Here is a 27205-nt window from a genome sequence, read left to right as displayed (position 1 = left end):
GCACACCTGCAGCCATTATATTAAACTCAAGTGGAACGGTGCTAAATCCAACTCAAGCGGAACGGTGCCAAATCCTTCGAGAATGTTCCACCCCTCACACTCGAGCGGAACGAAACCCAGACGACGCACACCTGCAGCCATTATATTAAACTCAAGCGGAACGCCCCTACCAGTCGAGCGGAACCAAAACGGTCGAAACACGCCGCCACCATTAAACTACATCGAGCGGAACGGCGCCAATCATTCCAGAAAATTCTACCTCTCGACAAAAGCAAATTCCTCGCTTACGCATCAACAACCACCACCATCGGTCAGGTGATTCCAGAAACACTATAAAAGGAGGTACAACCCAAACAACGCCAGTCGACCCACAGCAGCAAGCGTCGACACACAGCAGCAGACCAGAGACCTTCTGAACATAGCCGAACAACGAGCCAGCAACACACTGCCGCATCCAGAGACCTTGTACAGACTCCAGGGATGTTCAACTCGAGAGCACCCCCGAAGTCGGTTTTCTGAGATAGCTAGTGGTAAGCTTGGGCGGGACTGGTTTCCTCACGGTGCCTTCCTTCGTCGTCGGTGGTCTGGTCTCTGCTGATGTCGGCTGCTCTGCTATGTCCCTTTCTCCTTCGTAATGTGCGTGGGATGCGTGATGTGGAAAAAGGGAGGAAATTGTATAATAATAAAAACAGGTTGTAATTCTGTTTGTATGGTGACTGTATTTTATATATATATGTATATACAGAGATCAAGCAGAGGGGACAGGGGGGAGGGAGACCGTCGTGAAATTAGCGCGCACGTGTTCGAGAGGTTATGATAACCTCACTCCTCACGTGACTACGTGATCTGACTTCGACGAAGAAAGACCAGGATTTCCTCACTTCTCACCGGACGTATACTGAAGCTGTACTTCCAGTATCGTCTGCCGATCCAGGCTGAGCTGATCGGGACTCGGTGGTGGGAACAAACTCGGTAGCGAACAGAGATGTTCACTCGACCGAAGCGGAAAACGAATAGGAGGCGGGGACGCGCGCTCGGCGCCGATCTCCCTCCAAAACGGCTCCTTTGGTCGTAACGCCACGAAAGCTGACCATGAAGACTTGGTCGGAACAGACCTTCTGAACATAAACGAATGCCGAGCCAGCGACACTCTACCATATCCAGAGACCGCTGAACGCCATACTTTTGCCCAAATATAATACCTTTGTACAACCATAGGCAAACAATAAAACTTTATAAAACAAGCACAACAGTGTTTCGTTAGGCTGGGATACGGTCAACACGTTCCACCCCCGCCTACACAACTAAAATGTTGAGGAGTTGAACACTCATAGAAAGAGAAGAGTTATCTTTCCAGCGATTCGATGATTATTCCGCACAAAACGATCTCACACACGGCACCCGAAAATTCCATCCATCGAGGGTAGAGAACTCGGGTGCCAGATATTCCGTATTCGCGATTTTCGTCACAACGATTGTCATGTGCGCCATTGCAATGTGCGAAATAATCCGTTTACCTCTTATAATATTATGGAGGATGAACGAATGAGACGACTGGCATGTTAATGCACGTGTTTATTATATGACAGCTGAAGACAGAGTGAGTAGCAGCTGTCCGAACCCAGCCGGGTTGGTCCCCACTCGCAGGAAGGCAACCAAACTCGACCATGTCGTATAAGCGAGCCGCCACATCACTCCCCCCCCAGCATCAGCGATACCAAAATTACAAAGAAACAAATTTTACAAAAGAAAAAAAAAATTGTTGTTACACAAGGAGAAAAAATTATTACGTGGGGAGAAAAAAAAATGTTGACGTGGGTCATCCGCTGTGTACATAGGTGTACCGCCCTGAATGGTCGGTAGATTCGAGGGCGGTGACGTCGCGAGCAGGACGGTGGGTGGTCCGATGGTCGCGCGATGCGATGCTGCGGCGGCGCCGCTCTTCCGAGGCTGATGTCGGTTGGTGGGGCGGCGGGGGCGGCAGGGGCATCGATGTGGTTGATGATACTCCGAGCTGGACTGTGAGTCGTTGTGGCTCGTGGAGGTGTTGTAGCGCTACCGCCCGTCTCGGCGTGACGACGCTCGTGGGAACGGACGGGGCCTTGATGATGATGATGATGATGATGGTGCTGAGGTGGTGTATGTCTTGTGGTGCTGGATGACCGTTCTATGTGTAGTGGATCGCGCATGACTCCACATCCAGCTGTCAAGATCGTCGTCTCATTCGCTCCCCCATTTTTTAAAAGCACCTGTCGTCGACGTTGTGGCTGGACGTCGGTAGGTAGGTAGGTAGGTAGGTAGGTAGGTAGCCGTGTCTGCTCGTTTATTGTCACCCGCGGGCCGCGACGCGCTCTGTTGATGGCGATGGGGGCGCGGCGGGTAGCTTCCCCGCCTGGCTCGGCGAGGCAGGGATGAGCGGCATGTTGAAATTGATCGAGGCTGCGTGGCTCGATGTCGGGGGTCACCAGTATGGAGGATGAACGAATGAGACGACTGGCATGTTAATGCACGTGTTTATTATATGACAGCTGAAGACAGAGTGAGTAGCAGCTGTCCGAACCCAGCCGGGTTGGTCCCCACTCGCAGGAAGGCAACCAAACTCGACCATGTCGTATAAGCGAGCCGCCACAATATATTGAAATTCTCACAAGTATATATTACATTTTAATAATTAAATTAAATTCTACAGTGGCATCTGTTTGGTATTGGTATACTGGTTGGCATCTGTTTTAATAAAATTGAAACAAAAAACTGAACTTCAAGCATGGTCACTAATTTTTTCCGGTCACTAATGTTGCCAGCCGATGGCAACAATGGCAGCACCGACATCGCCCCATATCAATATGGTACAAGTCTCCGCTTGGTGCGGCTGACGTGTATCTGTTTTCTGTCTTCGATATCGCGGCCACTCACCAGACTTGTTCTCAGCAGTACCTGGCAGCTGGCAGCTGGTAGCTGGTAGCTGGTAGCTGGTAGCTGCAGCGTTTCAAATTTCATCACTAATCCACAGTCCAAGTGTGAAACCTTATCTACCACAATGGGTAATGATTGTTTACTTGATCCGCCATTGGTGCAATCAAAGGCAACATGATGCAATATTTATTTTTGTATTCATTTCATTTGCTTTTAGTTTTTACGGAATATGTCATTTTCTTCTTTAACTATTATGAATATCTGAAAGACTGCGCATTACATAGCTTTCCAATTAGGTTGATTCTATGAGGAAAATTAACTTATCCGAAGAACACTTTTCCTATGTTCGGAAAATTTTTCTGTTTTACTGTTCAAATGATTTCGAAGTTGGTTTATGTCGATGTCACAGTGAAATTACCCACATTTCAAGTGAAATTACTCATATTTCAAGTGAAATCATAACCAGTTATATTTTCAGGGTTGGTTTTATTCATTTAAGATTAGATTGTTAGGGTTGGTATTATTTAAGGGTTAGGATAGGTTAGGTTAAGTAAGGGTTGGTCCTATTTAGTGTTGTAAGTCGAGAATATTCTCGGAGAACGAGAATATTCTCAGAGAGCGAGAATATTCTCAGAGAACGAGAATATTCTCCAAAAGATTATTCGCCGATAATTTTCTTTTTTCTTGTTTATAAAACACCTTCTAGATAGTTTATTAGTTTTTAGATGATTCTAGGATATTTTCAGAACCTAATAGGAGTAATAGGCCTTTCTAGAATGTCTGGAATGACATTTTTTCATTCTGATGACACTGCATGTGTCATTTCGTCATTTTAACATACGCGCATTACCATCATGAAAGTTTTCCGCGAAATTCTCACAGGAATGCTATGCTTATTGACTCTGGAAGCAATAAATTATACACATTTTTATTGCTTTGGTGAATATATTCCAATGAAATTGTTCCGACTTACTGATTTAATCATTCATTTAAACTTAATTACTTTTATTCATTTCCTCCCTCATCTTTAATGTTCACATGAATCTATTAATTTACTTTCATAGTTTTCGACGAAATTTTGTATGAGTTTGGGTATTTTAATTGTTATTTCACATCAGTGCGTACTTTTAAAACACATTACATAATATGAAATCGTAAATTTATTAAGTTTCGAAACGATAAAAAATGGTAAATAAACACTGCGAGTTACCATTAACACTAAAATGTCAGTTGGTTTTTTTGTTGCTTCCAGATCTGTTCCAAATTTGTAGAGATAAACGTTGTAAATTCATTGTTTGATACACTTTTCACTGCTTGAATTTGTGAAAATATATATTCACTTGAAATATGTATGCTTTCACTGTAACATCGATACAAGTTGCATTCTTGTAGTACATATTCTCGAATTTTGTTCTTTTTTCATTACAGACTATCTCCATTCGATATTCATATTATACAAAACATCAGTATTTGGCAGTGGTGCCGGAGCAGTATTTGAGGTGAAATTTTGTCCTCAAATACTGATTTTCATTTAGAAAAAAATTCGGCCCCTAATAATAGATTATACATAAGTATATAGATTTTGTTATTTAATGTAGTAAACATTAATTGATTTTTTTCCTTGATAATCTGTTGTGATCGTACGGTTATAAATGAAGTTCGATCAAGGACCTCACTTCCGAATCCAATAAACACAAATTGATATGAAAAAGCTAGCTATATTTGGAAAGAATTTAATGAACACACAGATGGAATCTGGATGGATGGAACACACACAGGGAATCGATCGATATTATTGCAGAGACATGTTATGTACATTATATGTCAATACGATATGTCAAAATCTACGGCTCAAACTGATGAAGACCCGAAAAACTATATACCTACTGATTGGCGTGATATACCTACTGATACTAAAATGTTTAACGGGTGACCGTCCTCTAACTATTCCCCCTTTGTACATCCTCACTTAATTTGCGCGAGCAGGATACAACAGGAACAAGAGGAACGGACTTTTCCTCCCGTATCCTGCGCGCGCACATTTAACAAGGCTGTATGACAAAAAGAGAGATAATTTCACCGCATGCCACTCATATATATTATATATACATAGTACCGTTTACCATGCACCCTTTTTTTTTTGATCTTTCGACTTTAAATCTTTCGATTTTCGATCTTTGCCTTCCAATATTTGCTTTTTCGGGCTTTTCACTTTCGGTCCCGTGAGGTAGACCCGTCAAAATCTACGGCCCAAACTGATGAAGACCCGAAAAACTATATACCTACTGATTGGCGTGATATACCTACTGATACTATAATGTTTAACATATCTTCGATATCATGTCTCGTTATCAAAACACGAAAAAAAATTAAGATTTTTAAATATACATACTTGTGGAACCGCTTCATTGTAACAATGGAACAATGGATAGCACTGTGACTATCTGGTGTCTACTTATGACATTACGGACGGGGGGGGGGTATGAGGGGGGGATTCGTGGACTCAGCCCATCTTTTCCATCTTTCGACTTTCCGTCAAGTCACTTTCCGTGCAGTGACCTAGACACCCTTTTTTTACAAGGCTATTCTTAGTTTGTTTATTTTCTAAAATGTCTACTCTGTCCTCTATTTTATGAATTGTCATTTCCATCTGAGACGGCTCTTTTGTGGAAATGAAAGCATTTGAATTGGTTCTACAAGAATTTTCTGTCGACAAATATAGAGGCAACCGTTCTATGTACATAGTTCATTTCTAGTTGCTAGAATTTAAATATATAAATGACGGCAGACTATATGATGGAAGAATGGCGACAATATGTATGTTGATTCCTGCCGATGTAGACGAAATATTTCAGATGTTAACATTAGATATACCGTATTACACTTTTTTCCGATTTTGGCCTCTAAATTCCGGGTGCGTCTTATAATCGCGAATTTATAATTACGAATCATCATTGTCTACTTGTAGGTAGCGCAATAAATACCTAGGTAGTTAGTCGAGTTATCTTAGCTGTCGTCTAAACACGTTTGGGCTTGAATCTAATATTTTTCTCTAAATACCTTTTAAAATGTTGGACAAGAGACAACATTATGATGCTGCTTTGAAAAGAAAAATTATTTTGTATGCAGAAGAGCACGGAAACGGAGACGCAGGAGGTAAATATGGTATAAATGAAGCGTTACGTTCATGACCTGGGTTTGTTTATACAAACATAATTGTAGGTATTAGGTTTTGTCAACTAAACATACAAAGCTCATACACCTTTTTCCTTACAAAGTTTTGAACATTTCTTTTTTCATATTATCCGATTCCCGATTCCAATTTCGAATTTGGTTTTGACTAATATATGTATATGTAATTTATAATATTCAAGATCTACGTCACGCGATATAAAGATACGTATTTTTCATGTTATAAGATTTCGACTTAGGTGTTGACTTTGGTTTTATAATTTTATTTTTATTTTTTCATGCATAATTTGATTGGCATTACCGATTCCCGATTTCTGTTTCAGTTCCGATTCCAATTAATTATTACTCTTCATATTTTAACTTTATTTTAAATGTATCAATCCGAAAGCACCCGTTGAAATTTCAACGGGCATAAAACTAGCATAGCTAACTATAAAAAGCAATGGAGAAAAACTTTTGTTTATATTTTATACTTTGAATAGATTAAAATTCACTTAATTATCCATTTAATAAAATGTATATGTACATATACAATGTGTTTTATAAATATTTAAAGCATTTTTAAAACTGATGGAATTTCTAGAATGTATGTACATATGCATGCGCGTACGTACGCTCGGTCATCATACACACATCTAGTTTTTGTAGCGTATATACGCTCAGTATCTGTACATATGTGCGTATGCTCATTACCTTAGCAGCGCGCATGCATACTACTAACAAACCGCAATGAAGTTTGAAAATTTTGTATGATATAATGAAAAATTTACAGGTAAAAAGAAGTCGAAAAAAGGTGCCGGTGCTGGTCAACCTGAACAAGTTCCCCAAACATCCCAAGTACCAGTTTCTACAACATCACAAGCAGCAGCTCCTCAACCATCGCAGGCACCAGTTTCTATAACATCACAAACACCGACTCCTCAAACATCACAAGCACCGGCTCCGCAAGCCTCACAAGCACCGGCTCCGCAAGCCTCACAAGCACCGGTTCCTCAATCCTCTCAAGCACCGGCTCCTCAATCCTCACAAGCACCGGCTCCTCAATCTTCACAAGCACCGGCTCCTCAATCCTCTGAGACTTCAAAACAAAAAAATAAGAAAAAAAACAAAAAACGTGAACAATCTGATGATGCCGGATCTTTGGCCCTTGGTGATCTGATGATGCCATTGTTAGAACAACAAGTTCCGCCTCCGTTAGGGCAGACAGCGAAAGTCCCAGTTTCCCAACAACAAGTCATTGCACCTATGCCCCACCAACAAGGACCGCCTCAATATATTCGAGGCAATGCACCTATGCCCAACCAACAAGGGCCGCCCACGGCCATGCAAGGAAATGCCTGGTCTATGCCCCGCCAACAAGGACCGCCTCAATATGTTCAAGGCAATGCACCGATGCCCCGCCAACAAGGACCACCTCAATATATGCAAGGCAATGCACCTATGCCCCGCCAACAAGGACCGCCTCAATATGTTCAAGGCAATGCACCTATGCCCAACCAACAAGGACCGCCTATGGTCATGCAAGGAAATGCCTGGCCTATGCCCCGCCAACAAGGACCGCCTCAACATATGCAAGGCAATCCACCTATGCCCCGCCAACAAGGACCACCTCAATATATGCAAGGCAATGTGCCTATGCCCCACCAACAAGGCCTGCCACAACATATTCAAGGCAATGCGCCTATGCCCCACCAACAAGGCAATGCACCTATGCCCCACCAGCAAGGGTCGCCTCAACATATTCAAGGCAATGCACCTATGCCCCACCAGCAAGGGCCGCCTCAACATATTCAAGGCAATGCACCTATGCCCCAAAAGCAAGGGCTGCCTCAACATATTCAAGGCAATGCACGTATGCCCCACCAGCAAGGACCACCTACGGCCATTCAAGGAAATGCACCAGTGCCACAACAAGTCCCGACTAACGTTGCTCATGTTCCTCAACAACAACCTGCAACACCAAATGTTCCTCAACAACAACCTGCAACTGCAAATGTTCCTCAACAACAACCTCAACCTATGAAACCAGTGGCACAACAGAAGACTCCACCGGTGGTGCCAGTAACTCAAGCACCATCTCAAGAATCGGGCATACTTATACCCAAACGAAAATGTGTACCAGACAGTAAAAAATTGGGACGTAAAATTGTCATAGAGACGAATCACTTGGCAATGACATTAAGCCCCAAGCAAAATATAGCCGTGAGTTACATACTTTGGTAAACTTTTACAATGCTCATTGGCACATACAAAACGATTATAATTTATTTTTAGATCCATTACGATGTTGCTATAGATCCCGATAAGCCGAAAAAACTTATGATGCCTATTTTTCTCAAATATGTCGGAAAATATTTTCCTGGAAAACATTTTGCGTTTGATGGGATGAAAAATATGTACAGTCCAACTACATTAAATATCCCCAATCAGACACACTCTGGAATGGTGAGTCATTTTATACTCCTTTTTTACACGCATATATACCCACACACATACCGTTTAGTTACTCGGGCACAAGCGGAAGTGAGCCAATCATGTAAATTTATTAAGCTACAATACACGAAAAATTGTTCTTACATAATTGGGGGTCATTAGGGAGTTGGGGAGGGTGAAAATATCAATCTTTTTTTCAAGTTTGTTGAACAATATTCATGAACTATTGAATTACAATATAAAAATGCTATAATATGAGAGAAGTTGGACTTTAAGGGCAAAAACAAACTGAGAAGCACGTGACACGTATGTTTTTTAGATACTTTTTAGCAAAAAAAAACAAGCATGCCTAGCCATCCCCGAGGCACGCAGTCCCAAAAATCACCCCCTGGAGTGTTTTTGGTGATTTTTTGTCCTTGTATTGATATAAGCTTGACAGCGATTGATAACAGTTAATCCCATATTTAAAGAAATGTAGGAGAAACTTGTGGAAATAAGATCGTACGAACTAACAATGAACTGAAGTAACAATGCCCTTTCTTGACTCGAAGCCAAGAAGACGTGCCGTGCCGTTCATTTCAACGTGTTTTCGCCTTAAGGATATCTGATATGTCGGAATAATTATGTCAAATGTTCAGATACTTCGGGCAGTTTAGAAGCCTTTGCGATACAATCGTACAATAATGTATAAATAATATAAACATACAATTTTACATTTTTTACATACATGTACATATAATGTACGAATGGTTTCTCAAACGATTTCTTCGACGAAACTTTTGATCATCCAAATATCGTCAGGGAACACACATAGGGTAGGAAATTAGTATTTAATATTTTAAAATACTCACATTCAACTATTTCGGGTGCATATTAATTTTGCCAATTTTTCACTGAACATTTCGCAGAACACCAGTGTTTCTTGGAATATAGTTATCTGTATCTCTGAGTATCTCTGAGCTATATCTATGAATTAATGTGTTTGTAATTTAACACCTTTTAAAACAAACATCTTTAAATTTGTAATCCAATTTATGCATGTTTATGTAGTTTTGTGTTAAATACCCATATTTTTTAATAACTTTTAGGTGGAGATATTTGAAGATGGTCGGAATAAAGGTACTGAATACGAAGTGAAAATTCATTTTGCAGCTGAAGTGGATTTATCTCGCCTTTTCACGTGAGTTTATACAAATTTAAACAAAACTGTTGTGATGGGTGACTGACAATTATACGTTATCTAATCTATAATTTGGAAAGAGACTTTGTATGTATGTATGTATCCTTGGTTTTCGTCGTCGTCGTCGTCCGTAGATCGGTGACGTCATCGAACACGTGATTCGATTTTTTTTTTCGATCCATGGGCGCCGATTTGTTTTTTTCGATTCAATGGATTCACCCCCGCGGGGGCGCAAGGCGAGTAGTTTCATGGGGCCCCGCCAGGGGCGCCACAAGGGGCGCAGCCCCGTGGGGCCCCGAAGGGGGCCCGGAGGGCGCAGCCTTATGGTGCTCAAAAGGGGGCGCAGCTTTATGGGGCGCAGCCCCATGGGGCCCCGAAGAGGGCGCAGGGGGGCGCCGCCTTATGGGGCGCTACCTTATGGGGCGCCGCCTAATGGGGCGCAGCCTTATGGGGCGCTGTCTTATGGGGCGCAGCCTTAGGGGCGCAGCCTTATGGGGCGCCGCCTTATGGAGCTTAGCCGCATGGGGCCTCATGGGGCGCAGCCCCATGGGGCCTCAAAGGGGGCGCAGCCTCGTGGGCCCCATGGGGCCCCAAAAGGAGCGTAGCCCCATGGGGCCCCGAAGGGGGCGCAGGGGGGCGCAGCCTCATTGGGCCCCAAAGGGGGCGCAGGGGGGGCGCATTAACTAAGGGGGGCGAAGCCCTAGACGGCATTCAATCATGGGGGCGCGGAGGGGCGAAGCCCTAAAAGGCATTAACTGAGGGGGGGCGAAGCCCTAGACGGCATTCAATCATGGGGGCGCGGAGGGGCGAAGCCCTAATAGGCATTAACTAAGGGGGGCGAAGCCCTAGACGGCAATTTATCATGGGGACGCGAAGGGGCGAAGCCCTAAAAGGCAACTGATCATGGGGGCGAAGCCTTAGACGGCATTTAATCATGGGGTTGCGGAGGAGCGAAGCCCTAAAAGGCATTAAGTAAGGGGGGCGAAGCCCTAAACGGCAATTAATCTTGGAGGCGCGGGGGGCGAAGCCCTAAAAGGCATTAACTAAGGGGGGCGAAGCCCTAGACGGCATTTAATCATGGGGGCGCGGAGGGGCGAAGCTCTAAAAGGCAACTGATCATGGGGGCGAAGCCTTAGACGGCATTTAATCATGGGGGCGCGGAGGGGCGAAGCCCTAAAAGGCATTAGCTAAGGGGGGCGAAGCCCTAAACGGCATTCAATAATGGGGGCGCGGAGGGGCGAAGCCCTAAAAGGCAACTGATCATGAGGGCGAAGCCTTAGACGGCATTTAATCATGGGGGCGCGGAGGGGCGAAGCCCTAAAATGCATTAACTAAGGGGGGCGAAGCCCTAGACGGCATTCAATCATGGGGGCACGGAGGGGCGAAGCCCTAATAGGCATTAACTAAGGGGGGCGAAGCCCTAGACGGCAATTTATCATGGGGACGCGAAGGGGCGAAGCCCTAAAAGGCAACTGATCATGGGGGCGAAGCCTTAGACGGCATTTAATCATGGGGTTGCGGAGGGGCGAAGCCCTAAAAGGCTTTAACTAAGGGGGGCGAAGCCCTAAACGGCAATTAATCTTGGGGGCGCGGGGGGCGAAGCCCTAAAAGGCATTAACTAAGGGGGGCGAAGCCCTAGACGGCATTTAATCATGGGGGCGCGGAGGGGCGAAGCCCTAAAAGGCAACTGATCATGGGGGCGAAGCCCTAAACGGCAATTGCTCATGGGGACGTTGAGGGGCGAAGCCCTAGAAGGCAAAGGCTCAGGGGGGCGCCGAGGGCGAAGCCCTAGAAGGAAAAAAAAAATTTTGATTTTTTTTTTTTTTTTTTAAATTTTTTTTGATTTTTTTTTTTTAGGGGCGCGGGGGGCGAAGCCCTAAAAGGCATTAACTAGGGGGGGCGAAGCCCTAGACGGCATTTAATCATGGGGGTGCGGAGGGGCGAAGCCCTAAAAGGCATTAACTAAGGGGGGCGAAGCCCGAAACGGCAATTAATCTTGGGGGCGCGAGGGGCGAAGCCCTAAAAGGCATTAACTAAGGGGGGCGAAGCCCTAGACGGCTTTGAATCATGGGGGCGCGGAGGGGCGAAGCCCTAAAAGGCAACTGATCATGGGGGCGAAGCCCTAAACGGCAATTGCTCATGGGGCGTGGAGGGGCGAAGCCCTAGAAGGCAAAGGCTCAGGGGGGTGCCGAGGGCGAAGCCCTAGAAGGCAAAAAAAAAAAATTGATTTTTTTAAATTTTTTTTTGATTTTTTTTTTAATTTTTTTTTAATTTTTTTTTAATTTTTTTTTTTAATTTTTAAATTTTTTTTTTTTTTTTAAATTAAATTAGCTTAGTCATGTTTAAGCGGTTTATATTATAAACACTGAGCGAAGCCGGGTAATACAGCTAGTCTACAATAACTTGTGTGAGATAAATTTCACTTATGTCGTACATATATATGAGATAAATTTCACTTATGTCGTGATTCAACACACGTTATCGGTTAGCTTTTGGCTGGAAAGAAGTGTCTCTATCACAATATATATTATGTTTTATAATTTTTAGTTGCATGTTTTCTTTATGATTGGTGAATTTTAGATACATGGCGTCTGGAACTTCCAAAGCGCCACCTCAATCTGCATTGCAATGTCTCGACGTAGTGATGAGGCATAGCGCCCATCAAAAGTTCGTCAAGGTAAATATGATATTTACATTTTTCCATAAAATTTCAATCTATTGCGTCTTATTTATCCAAAAGTTTAGTTCATTTCAGTTCACCGTTTGCAAGTAAAATTTAATAAAAGAGCTCTTATTTTTAGGTTGGACGCTCATTTTATAGTCGTCCTAATGAAGAGGTTTATTCTCTAGGGGGAGGACTAGACCTCTGGTATGGGCATTTCCAGAGTGCAATTTTGGGCTGGAAACCGTATCTCAATATAGATGGTGAGGAAACTATCCTATTGCAAGACTGGCTTGTATTTTTTTATACATTAAACTAATTTACAAATATACAAGCTATTTTTCTATCTAGTTCTAACTGATTTTGTCCAATGAGTGAAAATATGGCGATGAAAAATAATTTAGTTTGACAGTAAAATGCTAGTGATCTATTCTTTGATTAAATTGGCGATCCCAACATCTGATATTAATTCCCAATATTTCACGAACATAAATTATAGCTTAAGAATGCTATAATTTATGTTCTCGATTTCTAAACAAATCATGTCTTTATAAAGAACTAGTATTTTTAGCCGGCTTCGCTTGGTTTTTGTGATATAAACCGCTTAAACATGGCCAATCAAATAGTAAAATTTTTATTAAATTTATTTGAATAGTTTTATTTCATTTAAATTTATTTGAATATTAATTTGTTTTTTTATTAAATTGAACGTCACGGAATCTACTACCCAAACAAACAAACAATCAAACATACATACGCACATACAAAGTCTCTTTCGAAATTATATATTAGATAGTATGTATGTACCTATGTATGTAAATGTGTACTCAAATTACACTTTATATTAATTATTATTTTTACAGTGGCCCACAAGGGATTCTCCAAAGAACAAACTGTCCTTAAACTAATAGATGAATTGGATACCAATTATAATAATAGATGTCTTCAGAGTGGAAGAATAGACAGGGAGACTCTGATGACCCTAAGAAGGTTTATTAGAAATTTAAAGGTTTGTTTTGTTGACAATATTTTTAAAATTCTAAATGCGACAGATGCTCTCAGCTACATAACAAACAATCCCTATGTGTGACAATCTTAGATCCTTCAAATATTTGTGATTGTAAACTATTCAAACATCAAATAATAAATTTAAGTATTCGAATATGTACATATATTCGTTAAGTTCTGAAGGACAGAAAAATGCATTTTGCTTGATGAATACAGTTAAGTACATGATTCCAAATATCAAAAAAATCTTAGTTAAAATTCATTGGCTTTTGACATTTTTATTAATTTAAAATATTGATGTGTAAAATAGGCGAATATATTTGATATTCGAATATTTTCGGATCGGAGGCTCTATTGACAATGTATATGAATTAGGCTTCTTATCATTCATATCGAAACTGATGTCTACCTGATTTGCAAATCCACTATACTTAATTTCTAATTGTGTTTGTTACAGGTTGCAATTAATTGTTGTGTGCAACACTATCATTCATTCTCCTTTTTGTTTTGATATTTTTGCTTATTTCACCATTTTTCTTTGAATCATATTTGTGTATTCTTGAAACATTTCAGATTATATACCAAATTCCCAACCAGGCTGCTAGCAAACGAATATGCAACGTTAAAGACATTGTGGATTCACCCTTAGCAATTACATTTCAAAATGCAGATGGAAAAAAAATGACAGTTTATGACTATTTTATAACTGAAAAGAAATACAAGTAACTTTTATTTATTTACTTTGTCCTTCATAAAATACATGCTGTTTTCTTCCTTGTCTATATATATATATATATATATATATATATAGACAAGTATATATATATATATATATATATATATATATATATATATATATATATATATATATACATATATATATATATATATATATATATATATATATATATATATATATATATATATATATATATATATATATATATTTCACCCACATATATATATATATATATATATATATATATATATATATATATATATATATATATATATATATATGTGGGTGGAATTCCTGAATAGTTGGCGCTATTCAGGACCACGATGGGATGTGGCGGTGGAATTGAAGATCAAACACGTGCGTTTTCAGTCATGTTGTTTATTAAAACGACACCACGCGGTGGTTTAACGACCAACCGCCCCCAGTGGAAGGTTAACTTCTACTAACTGTAAAATAGCGGTCCTTTCGCGCCCTCTGCCACTTTTCCATCCCCTCTCTACAATCAGTCGTAACATACCCTTTCACAGCCATAGCCCATACATCAGCCTTTCGTTCAATCCCAACACTACAACTCGGCCTTTCCTGACCACAAACCTGCCCTCAGGTTTCTCTCACCTGCCGGGCCATCCCTCAATCATATTACACATAATTTTCAGACATACTTCTCAATAATCCCAGACATACTTCACAGTAGTCTTCAACATACTCCACAATAATCTCAAACATATTCCACAGTAACCTTAAACCTATTTCAGTATCATATCAATTTTTCACGTTTCAATACAATTCAATCTTCAAAAAAAGTTACACACAGATCATCACAATTAAAGTTACACATAAATCATCACAATTGCAATCTAAAATCATTACAAGAAATACATAGCATTAAAATCAACACCTTCACATCGGAAACAAATCACATTTTAAAACCATTACAAGAATTACATAGCATTAAAATTAACACCTTTACATCGGAAACAAATCACATTTAAAACATCACTAGAATTACATTTCAATACAATTATCTCATATTCTTCTAGGCATGTAACCAAATTAAAACATTATTCAACATACCAAACACTCGCCAAAACATGAAAACATTAGAATAATCAATAAAACATTAACAATATTTCAAATCTTAACTACTAACAAAATAAAACAATAATCAAATATCAAGTAAGGCTTAACTAAAACCCTTCCGGGTACTCCACTTATTCTCTAATTCACTGACACACACTTCACTTCAATTGGCACAACCTAAACACTATCCGATGCCAGTCGCGATTCCACGCGGCTGTCCGATGATGTTGTCCGCGATGGACCTCCCGTCGCCCCACAGCTTTCCATGTAGTATCTTGCCACAGATGAAGTTGACCAATATCGTTCCTGGTTCACCGATATATCCAAAAACTCCTTTCTTAATCCATGGTCTTATTTTATTTTCCATTAAAGTAACATCAATCTGACTACGACCGAGCTTGAAAGTGAATACATTGTCCTTTGGTGTTGAAATTTTGACTGGGTCTCTTATTTCTTCTGGTGATTTATCCATATCTTTTTCTACATGTTTCCCATTTTCTTCATCTTCATCTTTAGGATTCTTCGAATGACCATGAGATCCTTTACTGAATTGACCATCGGGCGGTTCATCTTTATTTGAAAACGGTATGTCTCCGTTGTCCCAAAGCCTTCCAATATGCAAACCATCACCGTCCATACTTCCATCACCCATGTCCACGCCTCCATTACCCATGTCCTCACTTCGATCACTCATGTCTACACCTCCATTACCCGTGTCCTCACTTCGATCACCCGTGTCCAAACCGCGATCATCCATGTCTACACCGTCCTCTTCATTATTGGAAACATCTATTCCACATGGTTTGCGATGCTTACTTTCATCATTCGTTATCCTAATTGAATCTGTGGTTGATGATCGATTTTCTGTGCTCGGTCGCACTGAAGAATAGTCCAAATGAGCTCGAGACGGCGATGCTGGAGGCTCTAAGGGGGTCCTCACCATCTGACCATGTGACATGTTTGATGTTCCATCAGCCTCGCTTGAACAGGAATCGTTGGGTTCTGCATGAGCAGACATCTCTTGTGAAGCCCGATCTTCTTTTTCCCTCCGCAGACTCTGTTCCAACTTAACCTCAATCGGAATCCGTGGTTTTGACGTTTTATCGCGTTCCACTTTGATTTTTTCTTGCTCTCCATCCTTCAAGTCCGAATCAGCCCTCCTTACTCCTTCCGCAGCTTTTCTACGAATGGCACCGGAGCTGTTACATTGGTCTCTTACCACAGGAACACTTTCACTAGTGATGATGCCGCATCGATGTACGAAGTTCTCGCCGGCGAGGTTGTCTTCACTGCCTGTGTCGATCAGTGCCGGCGTCCTCGCCTTGGGTCTCCAGCCACCTCCAGTTGAGGGTGCGGGCACTGCTTTGGCTGTGGCTACGGTTGCGGCTGCTTCTTCTGCCTTTACCTTTTCCACCAGCCCGTCGAAGGCGCTCAACTTGTCCCTGAACTCCTTCAAATTGCGGGCACCATACAGCATCCCCTTCATAGAAGACCTGCCAGGGATCCCGTCGATGACATATTCCATGAGGTCGCGATCCTCGATCGAACCCACGCTCGCGATCTCCCGCATCCGGTAAAAGTACTCGTTGACCGATTCCTCTGACGTTTTCTGCGACTTGGACAGCCTCCTATGGACTGACGCCCCACTCACCTTCCGGGCGAACTCCTCCAGTAATGTGCTTTTGAGTTTCTCCCACGAATAGACCCCAACTTGTATGCGCAGGAACCTCTCGGCCACACCCTTGACCAGGCGTTTCCCAAACAGCAGCTTTTCCATGCTGCCCCAACCTGCCGAGTGTGCGACTTCTTCGATCTGTGCCACCCACTTGTCTACCGGATAGTCGTCGTTTCCGGTGAAAATGGGGACGGCGCCCTCCATGTCTTGGAAAGTCAGCTTGGCTCGGCTGGCGACTGGCTCTTCTATGGCTCTCTCCCGTGCCCCTCTCGACGTCCCACGACCAGATGTTGGCCTCCTCCTCCGATACATTGTAGCACGTGGTCTTCAAACTGCCGCCTAATCCCGGACGAGCCTCCAATTGTGGGTGGAATTCCTGAATAGTTGGCGCTATTCAGGACCACGATGGGATGTGGCGGTGGAATTGAAGATCAAACACGTGCGTTTTCAGTCATGTTGTTTATTAAAACGACACCACGCGGTGGTTTAACGACCAACCGCCCCCAGTGGAAGGTTAACTTCTACTAACTGTAAAATAGCGGTCCTTTCGCGCCCTCTGCCACTTTTCCATCCCCTCTCTACAATCAGTCGTAACATACCCTTTCACAGCCATAGCCCATACATCAGCCTTTCGTTCAATCCCAACACTACATATATATATATATATATATATATATATATATATATATATATATATTATATAAAAATATACATATGTAGAGAGGAGCAGGGTCCAAAGTAATAGTTTTGATATTCGTTTATATAAATCATGAATAAATTTAGAATAAAACTGATCACTTGTTAAGGTTATTTGTTTATAATTCTAGATATACTTTTTCTGTTTAATTAATGGCATTTAGAAACTATATAAGGTTTTTAAAGACATTATCAGTGCTATAACTGACGCCGCTGTCGGGTTCAGTTGTAAGCAATCATAATTGACATTATTTTCAGGATTCAATATCCCAATTTTCCTTGCGTGGCTGTTGGCAAAGACAAAAAGGTGTGCTATCCAGTAGAACTTTGTACAGTTGTGGGTGGGCAGGTAATGAAATGAAACGAAATTCAGTTTATTTTTGCATATTTAGTAGTATTAATAGATGGAATTTTTTTTAGAGTATTCTTATGAAAATGGATGGTAATCAAACCAAAAATTTAATTTATAAAGCTGCGACCAAACCACCCATCAGGAAAAATAAAATATATGGGATAATGCATAAGGTAAGTAAATTTTATTGTTTTAATAAAATCTACGTATGTAATATGTATGTATGCTATTTGATTTAATTTTGAAATAACAAAATTTATGTTTTTAGGCGAATTATAATGAAGATCCTGTGGTAAAAGCTTTTGGTTTATCAGTTGGCAAAGAATTTGAGAAAGCTCCTGCTAGGATATTGAATGCACCAACATTAGCCTATAATGGTCAAAATGTTGTACCAATGTATGTTATTGAATTAATCGCTATTTACATATTAAATTATTTACACAGTACAGTAGACCCCCCTGAGAACACGTTTTTGGGACCATGTTATCTTTTCTAAAACGTGAACATATGTACGTATGTTCGCTCAGATGCACAGCTTACTTATTTTTATTCATTTATTTCTTTTGACAAAATACTTATTATTTTATCTTGTTCTCTTCGGGTCTTCTTTAATTTAATTTTTATAGCTAAATTTGAACTTTTTTATACATATTCTATTTTAAAGAAATCATCAAAATAATGTTAATGTTTTTTCAACTTCTCAATTTGCTTATTTATTATTTTCGCTGATTCTCATTTTTGTTTAACACGACATCTTAACCCTTCTTGTATCGCGACCCCCTTTCATGGGTCCCAAGCAACTGGCGAATGCCACATTAAAATAAATTTTTCTGAAAATCACTTTGACCTAATATTAAATGCAATGAGTACTACATCTCTGGGCAACCGGCTTAAAAATTTGCAGCTCAGTGTTCGTTAGAGTCAATTTCATGTTATATTTAAACGTTCAGTCTGTATCTTACCTTTATTTTGATATGTACACATAGATGTTGAAAATCTAGTCTAAGTTATAAATCTACATTTTTATGTATGTAAGTAAATATTCTATTTTCCTCCATTCAGAGAAATATGTAGAAGCTCTGGGTAGTACTGCTAATTCCTTTTAAGGGATTCAATGTTTATAGTCATATTTTTCCGATTTTCAATTTTAGATTCCTCTAGACAAGTGGTTCTTAACCTTGTTGGAGGTACTGACCCCCACCAGTTTCATAAGCGCATTCACCGAACCCTTCTTAATTGGCACCCGAATCATATGAGTCGGGTGTGTCTTGACCCCGGCCAAACCCCTGAGACTGACTCACCAAACCTCTGGGGTTCGATCGAACCAGGTTAAGAACCACTGCTCTAGACACTGATTATATTGAATTTTTTCGTAGTTCTTCTTTTTGTAAATTTATTTAATTATTAATTTGCGATCCCTAGAATACCATGTATGTACTTATTCCTTGGGCTGGAAATCCATTATTTAAGTAATAGTGATTTTAATATCATTTGATATATATTTTTTAAACCAATTCTAATCAAATTAATTAAAACAAAAATATGCCACCTCAAAATAATTATTTTATTTAGGAATGGTGTTTGGAACCCATCCAAATTTAATACGGCAGCCAGCCTCAATAAATGGCGAATCATCTATATGGATAGAATTGAAATGAATAAAATTAATGGATTTGTAAGAGAGGTGTGTAGACTTTTTTTTGTTTATTAAATTTGCTAATTTTACTAATTTCAATATTTGCAAGCTAAATAGATATTAACATATTTCTAGTAGCTTGATTGATTTTATAATAAACCATTCATTTTAGCTGGAAAATGCCGCAAAGAAAAATGGAATGACTATTTCACCTCCCGAAATAGTATTTGTGGATAGAAGAAATTTGTCAACTTCTATTTCAAAAGCAGCTGCTGATGGACTGCAAATGCTACTCGTTATTATATTTAGAAATGAGGATTATGCATCAGTTAGTATAAAAACAATATGCACATCTTTTATTCTGTATTACATTAAATGGCATTTTAGCACATTTTACATATGTATAATATGTGCATATATATATATATATATTTTCATTCTTGTTTGAATAACTTATAGGTGAAAAAACCAGCGGAATTAAATCATGGACTTCTAACGCAATGTATTAAGAAGAATACTATTGATCGGATGAATTCCAGTACTGCCTCAATGTTGCTACAAAAAGTTAATTCAAAATTAAACTCTACGAACCATGTTTTGGCTCCCATTAGCATACCAAACTGTCTCAAAAAACCATGTATGATTGTTGGGGCAGATGTTACACATCCATCTCCCGGCCAGGTTAATATTATTTTTGAGCTCTATTTTATTATCATACGCTGTATAAGCTTAAATCATTTTTTTATATTTTCAATTTTATTGTTATTTTTTTTAATAATTGCAATACAGGGACATGTTTTTAATAATTGCAAATATGTATAATTAAAATTAACGTAATATTTTTATTTTCTCAAACCGTGACGATTTCGAAACAGAATGTAATTTTGTAAGGGAATGTAATAATTTCTATGCTATTTTATAAATTTATTTTAGAAGTACATTATATATATAAAGATGGTAATTTGTGTGTGTGTCCATCCTAACGCTAGCCGAACATAATGATGAATCGATAAAAAGCCCAAACTTTGTATAAATTCTCATCCGGAGTCGAACTCTCACACGAATCCTCTTATAGGTATACCTGAGTTCAGGGACTAAAGGCTCACTTCCACCGCATACGTTTACGCAGACGCATGCGTTGGCGCCGCCTCAATCGACGCTGGCGCATGCGCATTCACGTTCGACGCGTCGGCGCACTCCTATCGAACGTGAAACCGACTATTCAAAGTTGCTAGGTCAATGACCGAAGTTTATTTATAATTGATTTCGTTTATAACACGATCAAATATTTACGTTAACCTTTCCCTTATGGTGCCAAAAACATCCGCGCGCTCCGATGATATGTATTTTGTACACCATATGAAAAAGTGACTTAAAAATCGGAAAAATTGAAATATTCATAAATATTGCTTTTATTGACCATAGTTAAAGTTGAAATGTAAGAATTTTTGTAGTGTTAGCTCTGAAAAGTGTCTGAAAACGAAAAAAAACATCGCAAATAATTGACAGACCCATCGCGAAGCACGCTCTATGAGCGACTGAACGGCCAGCGGCCTTGAGTCGCAACACGCGCTAAGCCCGTGTTTGTACATTATAAGTAGTCACCGGAGCCTGAGGGGGCCGTGTATTGTTCATAGGTTGTAAATGCATTGTTAAAGGTTTGACGAACAATGGATAGCACTGTGACTATCCTACCTCTAATTATAAGATCGTCGATCAGTGGTTCTAAATCTTTTAATAATATTTCTCGTGGAATTAAAATACAGAATGCGTGCGACTACCACAAATTCGTCTTCATTCTCACTAACATTGTCGAAATCTTCAACAAAATCTTCCGTGTCTGTAATATCATCGTTGATTTCGAACTCGATATCGCTATCATATTCATCTTCATTCATAGATCTGTTTCCATCCATTTTATTGTTCTTCTAAAATTATACATAATATATATCTAATATATAATTTGGAAAGAGACTTTGTATATATATATATGTATGTATGTATGTATCCTTGGTTCGTTCGTCGTCCGTAGATCGGTGACGTCATCGAACACGTGATTCAATATTTTTTTTTTCGATTCATAGGCGCCGATTTGATTTTTTTCGATTCAATGGATTCACCCCCACGGGGGCGCAAGGGGTGTAGTCTCATGGGGCCCCGCCAGGGGCGCCACAGGGGGCGCAGCCTTATGGTTCCCAAAGGGGGCGCAGCCTTATGGGGCCCCGAAGGGGGCGTAGCCGAATGGGGCCGCAAGCGGTTTATATTATAAATACTGAGCGAAGCCGGGTAATACAGCTAGTAATAAATTAAATTAAATAAAGAGCAGTAACATAACAAAAAGTATTACGAGAAATAACAATAATCACAAAACGCTTGAGAACCACTGTAGACTGCAGACTCACGAGTAAAGAGCGGACCCAGAGCGCGCTGTTCATTGTTCACATGTTGTAAATGCATTGTTAAAGGTTTGTCGAACCTTTTTTACAAAGCATTTACAATAATGGAACAATAGTCGGCGCGCTTCCGGTCCTACCTCTACTCACGAGTTAAAAAAAAAGCCGTTTCCGTTCACACACGCACACAAGCAAGCCCACACGCGCACTCAGACAAGCCCACAAGCGAGAAATCTAGATTTTTCGACAAATCATTTATTTCCGTCGCTGCAGATGAATAATTATATATACATTGACTAATTATATATACATTAACATACATTGACGTAATTCGTAATTATATTACGGAGGAATACAAAAATTCTGAACCTCGTATCTATTACATTTCATATCGATATTCCCATTATTAGAGTCGAGTTGTAGTAAATACATATCACAGGGGAGGAAAGGTTAATCTCTTGACTAAAACCATTTTCAAGAATGTGTTCATATAAGAGTAATTACCTACATATAATTTTATTTAGCAAGGTTTTTAACTTTTTGTTATATTAAATTATTTAAAATATAATTAATTTATTATTAATATTAAATTAATTATATTTTAACGATATTTGAAAAAAAAGAAGATAGCTCATCGAACACAACCTGTTTCTTTATATATAACATTAAACTTTATTTTAATTCGTGTATCAAACCCATTACGAAACCACCCGTTGAAATCGACGGGCCCAAAACTAGTATAATATATTCAGCTAAGTACTTATGATTCAAAAAAGCTAAGTAATGGGGTGGTTACAAAAAAACAACAATTATGTATTAATATTTTTTATATACATAGTACATATTTACCGACACCGTTTTTATATATTATATATTAAAAATTTAATTTCCAATTATCCCTTTATTTTTCATTCATGTCGATATTACCTGGTTTTTTTGCATCTAATTATAAAGCTATTCGTATACAATATTTACGAAAACGTTTCCGTTTATTTTTAATAATTATAAATATTATTAAAATGATTTTTTTTAGGATAATGTTCCAAGTTTCGTCGCTGTGACTGCATCACATGATAAACATGCATATAAATATAATATTGCCCTGAAAATTCAGCCGCCTGCTGTAAATAATTTTTATTCTTAATTTTTTTTATATGGATACATTTTTTATTTGAGAATAGTAACGAATTAAAAAATATTTTTGTAGGTTGAGATAATACAAGGGTTAGAAGAGATGATTAAAAAACATCTCCTATTTTACTACAAGGAAACAAAAGCTCAACCGCAGCACATTGTGATGTTCAGAGATGGCGTATCAGAAGGACAGTTCGACCAGGTACCCTGAAATTATATTTTATGTAACATGTACATACAGGCCTGCCCTGAGTGTATATGGCGCCTCTAGGCAGATTTATTCCAGCACCCTCAACCCATTAAATGTTTAAACAGTAAATTTCATGAAAGTTCTTGAAATTTTACGTTGAAGAAAAATATATTGACAAAAATAAATCAAAAATTTTATTCAAAATACCTACGTTTTATGGATAAAAATTAATAAAATAAAATAAAATACGTATATACAGGCATATTAAAGCATAATATTGCATCAAAAATCGATGCAAATACCGTATTGTGGAATTTGTTTATTTTCAGTATTAAATGTCCAAAAAGATGCATTCGTAAGAGTGGCTACGGCTGATGCTTACTTAAGAGTAGTGATACAGACCAATCAAATCCTAATAAATGCGATCAAACGGTTGTTTCAATTGTGATCCAAACTTTAAATAAATCAATATTATTGGTTAAAACATAAAAATAATGAATAAAAACTATTAATTATTACAAATAGATTATTTAAATGACATTATTCACCTGACATTTAAGTTTAATTATTTATGATTCAATTTAGGTTAACGTTTTTAGGAAGAGTATAACCACTGCAGTTATCTAATTCTCGAAAAATTATATTTTTCACTAAATACCGGTATATCGGTAAATACCGGTATATCGGTAGTGGGAAAATTTGTTTACCGGTAAATGAAATTTGTTTACAAAAATAGTTTGAATATTTCAGCTGGACTGAAAATTATGGACCAATCATTATTGACCAACTATTGACCAAAAAAAAAATGGCTAGAAAAGTTGGTATCTTATGTAGGTTAAGAAATATTTCAAGTAGAAAAAGTGAATATCAAAATAAATTTAATAAAATGTTTACTATTAGATTAGCCATGTTTAAGCGGTTTATATTAAAAATATCAGGTGAAGCCGGGTAAAAACACTAGTATAATATTGTTGCGTAGAGGTGGGTGGAGGATCCAAGTAAAAGGCCAAAGTCGTTTCACAGCATTTATTGGTGATTCAGGCGATAAACGCACCGCCAGTGCTCCGTCCAGAATGTCTCGATATGGTTAAGTATCTTCTTATAAAGGACAGGTCGCTCAGAGCATCTTCGATGTCCGGTTACTTCCCTATTGTTTAGGCATGTACCCGGATATGTATTCCCACGACACTCAGTCCCACGCTATCGCTGTCACTTCTGAGAAATGACTGGGTGCCGTTACTACGCCAATTCGGTGGCCATTGTTTAGCCTACTTGCACATAGTCTGGAGATAATCCTCAAACCAATGCGCCTCGGCCTAATCCGATTGCACTTAACCGGCGGCTCCTTTTAGCATACGCTACTGTATATTTATATGTCGTAAACAATACTTGATTTTTTGAAAATTTATGGTTTTATTAGCGAATTTTTTGGCATGATTTTAAATTAAATATTCTTACAGGTGTTAAACTCAGAATTGATGGGAATTCGAGCTGCCTGTAGTTCACTGAGCACTGCTTACAAACCACATATTTCTATTTTTATTGTACAAAAAAGGCATCATACGAGGTATTGTATTGTAATTTACATATATATGACTTTTTGCATCATATACAAATGTTTATTATAAATATTTTTATGTTTTCATGTATTGGGAATTTTAATTTTCTATTTCCAGATTCTTTCCTACTAACCCTAAAGATGCAGACAGAAACGGAAACGCCCCAGCTGGGACGTGTGTTGATAGTGATATAACGCACCCGACAGAACTCGATTTTTATTTGGTACTATATATTATCACAAAATTATTCCTAATTTGTATTTTTTCGAAACGATTATGTATTTCAATAAAAGTTTATATTATATTTTAGCTGTCCCATGCCTCTATCCAAGGCACCTCCAGACCTACAAGGTATCATTGTATTTGGGACGATGCTGATATGACGGATGACGAAGTGGAACATTTGGCATATTATCTGTGTCACTTATACAGTCGGTGTACACGAGCTGTGTCGTATCCGACACCAACATACTATGCACATTTGGCGGCTGCACGTGCAAAAGTTTTAACTGAAGGGTACTGAAATTTATGTACATAATTAATTGCAAACTAAAGTAATGATTTTAACATTGATTATGTGCTTGTCTTAACTGTCTACTGTTAAATAATTGTATTTTTTATTTTTAAAATGGCCTTAATTTTGAAAAATTCATCAGTGTGACCTTGTGTATCATCATAGTTTTATAATTATTATTATAAATTAAAATTGTAATAATTATGTTTTATGGTTTTCAGTGTTAGCATCGATTTGAACAATTTGCAGAGTGCTCAAAGTAAACTCAACGTTTCCGAGAAATTGTTAAACCAACATCCAATGTTTTTTGTATAATCTTTTTTTTTCAATACTATTTTTACTGCTTGATTTATTATCTACTATGTAAATCACTTTTCGTTGCGATAAATAAAGAAATTTAATTTCATCATTGTTTTATTTTGAAATGATTTAAATATCTTATTACTGAGCTAATGAAATTGAAATTACGTAACGTCACAATGACTAAGACTTGTATGTTTAGTCAAATGGTATTTAAATCAGAATCTAAATAAAATTTTACAGGTTTTAAAATGTCAAGCATGTGAGTCAGTGAAATGAAAACTTTTTAACTCCTTAGAAATAGTATAAAATCTTAATTAAAATAAAACTTTTCGAGTTTGTATAATTTACAGCAGTGGCGGCTCGTGAGAATTCAGTGGGAGGGCTGCATATATAAATCATTGGGCTGTAGCTAGTTGATCATACTGGTGACTGAATGCAAACAAATGTGCTAATGTGTACTATACTGGGAGGTCTGCAGCCCGTAAGGACGAGCCGCCACTCATATATAGTAATTTTTAAAGTCTCAGGGCCCCTTACGTAGTCAATCCGCCACTGGAAATGCGTCTTTCGACTTAATTTACTGATGACACTGGTTATTTGTCGATTACGCTAATTGTTTTAAATTGTCTATATGTGCATTTTACACCATCCATTTTGTATTACATATTTCTATCGGGCTATGATAATTTTTTATGTACATATCAATTTTAGTTGTGTTGATCGGACATGAACACATTAAAAATGTATCAATTTTTAACTTCAATAGTCAGTGACTCCGAAATGATCAAGAACTGGTTTGGATTGAATATAATAATAAATTTTCGACTTTATTTTTTTATATCGTTTATTTGAAAAATACAATAAATAATTATTTCTTAAAAATACAATAAAATCTATTTAATAATATTTCTTTACTTATTTAATAGTGCTCAACTGAACGATGATTGGGTAGTTAAAATATCAAAATTATTATATACACTAATTATCATATATGTACATATATATAATATCGCTTTTCTGTCTGTGCGTCTGTCCATCTGAGATAACGCTCGCCGTACTATAATAGTCGTTTCGATTCGACATACATATGTATATACAATAACAAAAGAAAAAACTTCTATATATACTGATCGCTACTAATGTTTCTTCTAGGTTGAGAATTTACCGCCATCTGTTCAAAATTTATTTAGTTAATTAACCCTTTCCACTCGTAATTTTTTTTGTAATGGGGTAGCCTCAGCTCGTAATTAATTTCGTGCGTTTTTCAGGATTCATACTCAAAAGTTTTTATCAGTTTTTTGTTCAACAAAAAACTTACATAAGACCCTTTTTTAGTATTTTATAAATAATACATTCACATATCGAAAAACAGCCATCAAACATCGAAAATCAATAGGGAAACAGTGGCTTACACTATTTTCTCAATAAATTGAAGGAATTTATTGAGAAAATAGTGTATATGGAATATGCATAATATAATAAATAGCAAAACTAATTAATCGAACATAATACATGATATATAAACGAGTTTAAAGTTTTTGCGACT

General features: G+C 38.4%; 1 protein-coding gene across 3 annotated transcripts; it reads left to right on the top strand.

Annotated features, from left to right (window-relative positions):
• The first annotated feature begins 1562 nt into the window (after positions 1-1562).
• LOC143912086 (protein argonaute-2-like) lies at positions 1563-25764 on the top strand. Of its 3 annotated transcripts, none has more exons than XM_077431259.1 (21): positions 1563-3041; positions 6878-7804; positions 7901-8307; positions 8380-8550; positions 9627-9718; positions 12299-12395; positions 12520-12643; positions 13244-13389; positions 13962-14110; positions 17837-17927; positions 17999-18103; positions 18199-18326; positions 19503-19614; positions 19739-19894; positions 20026-20247; positions 22993-23082; positions 23167-23295; positions 24744-24850; positions 24960-25065; positions 25153-25358; positions 25578-25764. In XM_077431259.1, exons 1-21 carry the CDS (start codon positions 3038-3040, stop codon positions 25669-25671), a joined length of 3663 nt encoding a protein of 1220 aa, XP_077287385.1. In that variant the 5' UTR covers positions 1563-3037; the 3' UTR covers positions 25672-25764. The 3 variants fall into 3 exon arrangements, with proteins under 3 accessions (XP_077287385.1, XP_077287386.1, XP_077287384.1); XM_077431260.1 differs by having other exon boundaries at positions 6878-7852; positions 7949-8307; XM_077431258.1 differs by having other exon boundaries at positions 6878-8307.
• The last annotated feature ends 1441 nt before the right edge of the window (positions 25765-27205 follow it).

Source organism: Arctopsyche grandis, chromosome 5, assembly GCF_051622035.1.
Source record: "Arctopsyche grandis isolate Sample6627 chromosome 5, ASM5162203v2, whole genome shotgun sequence".
NCBI lineage: Eukaryota > Metazoa > Arthropoda > Insecta > Trichoptera > Hydropsychidae > Arctopsyche > Arctopsyche grandis.
This window is presented reverse-complemented; position numbering and strand designations above follow the sequence as displayed.

Coding starts and splice junctions, on each gene's coding strand:
- LOC143912086 (XM_077431258.1), top strand. Junction 8,308..8,379: donor GCCCCAAGCAAAATATAGCC/GTGAGTTACATA, acceptor ATTTATTTTTAG/ATCCATTACGATGTTGCTAT. Junction 18,327..19,502: donor GGTCAAAATGTTGTACCAAT/GTATGTTATTGA, acceptor TATTTTATTTAG/GAATGGTGTTTGGAACCCAT.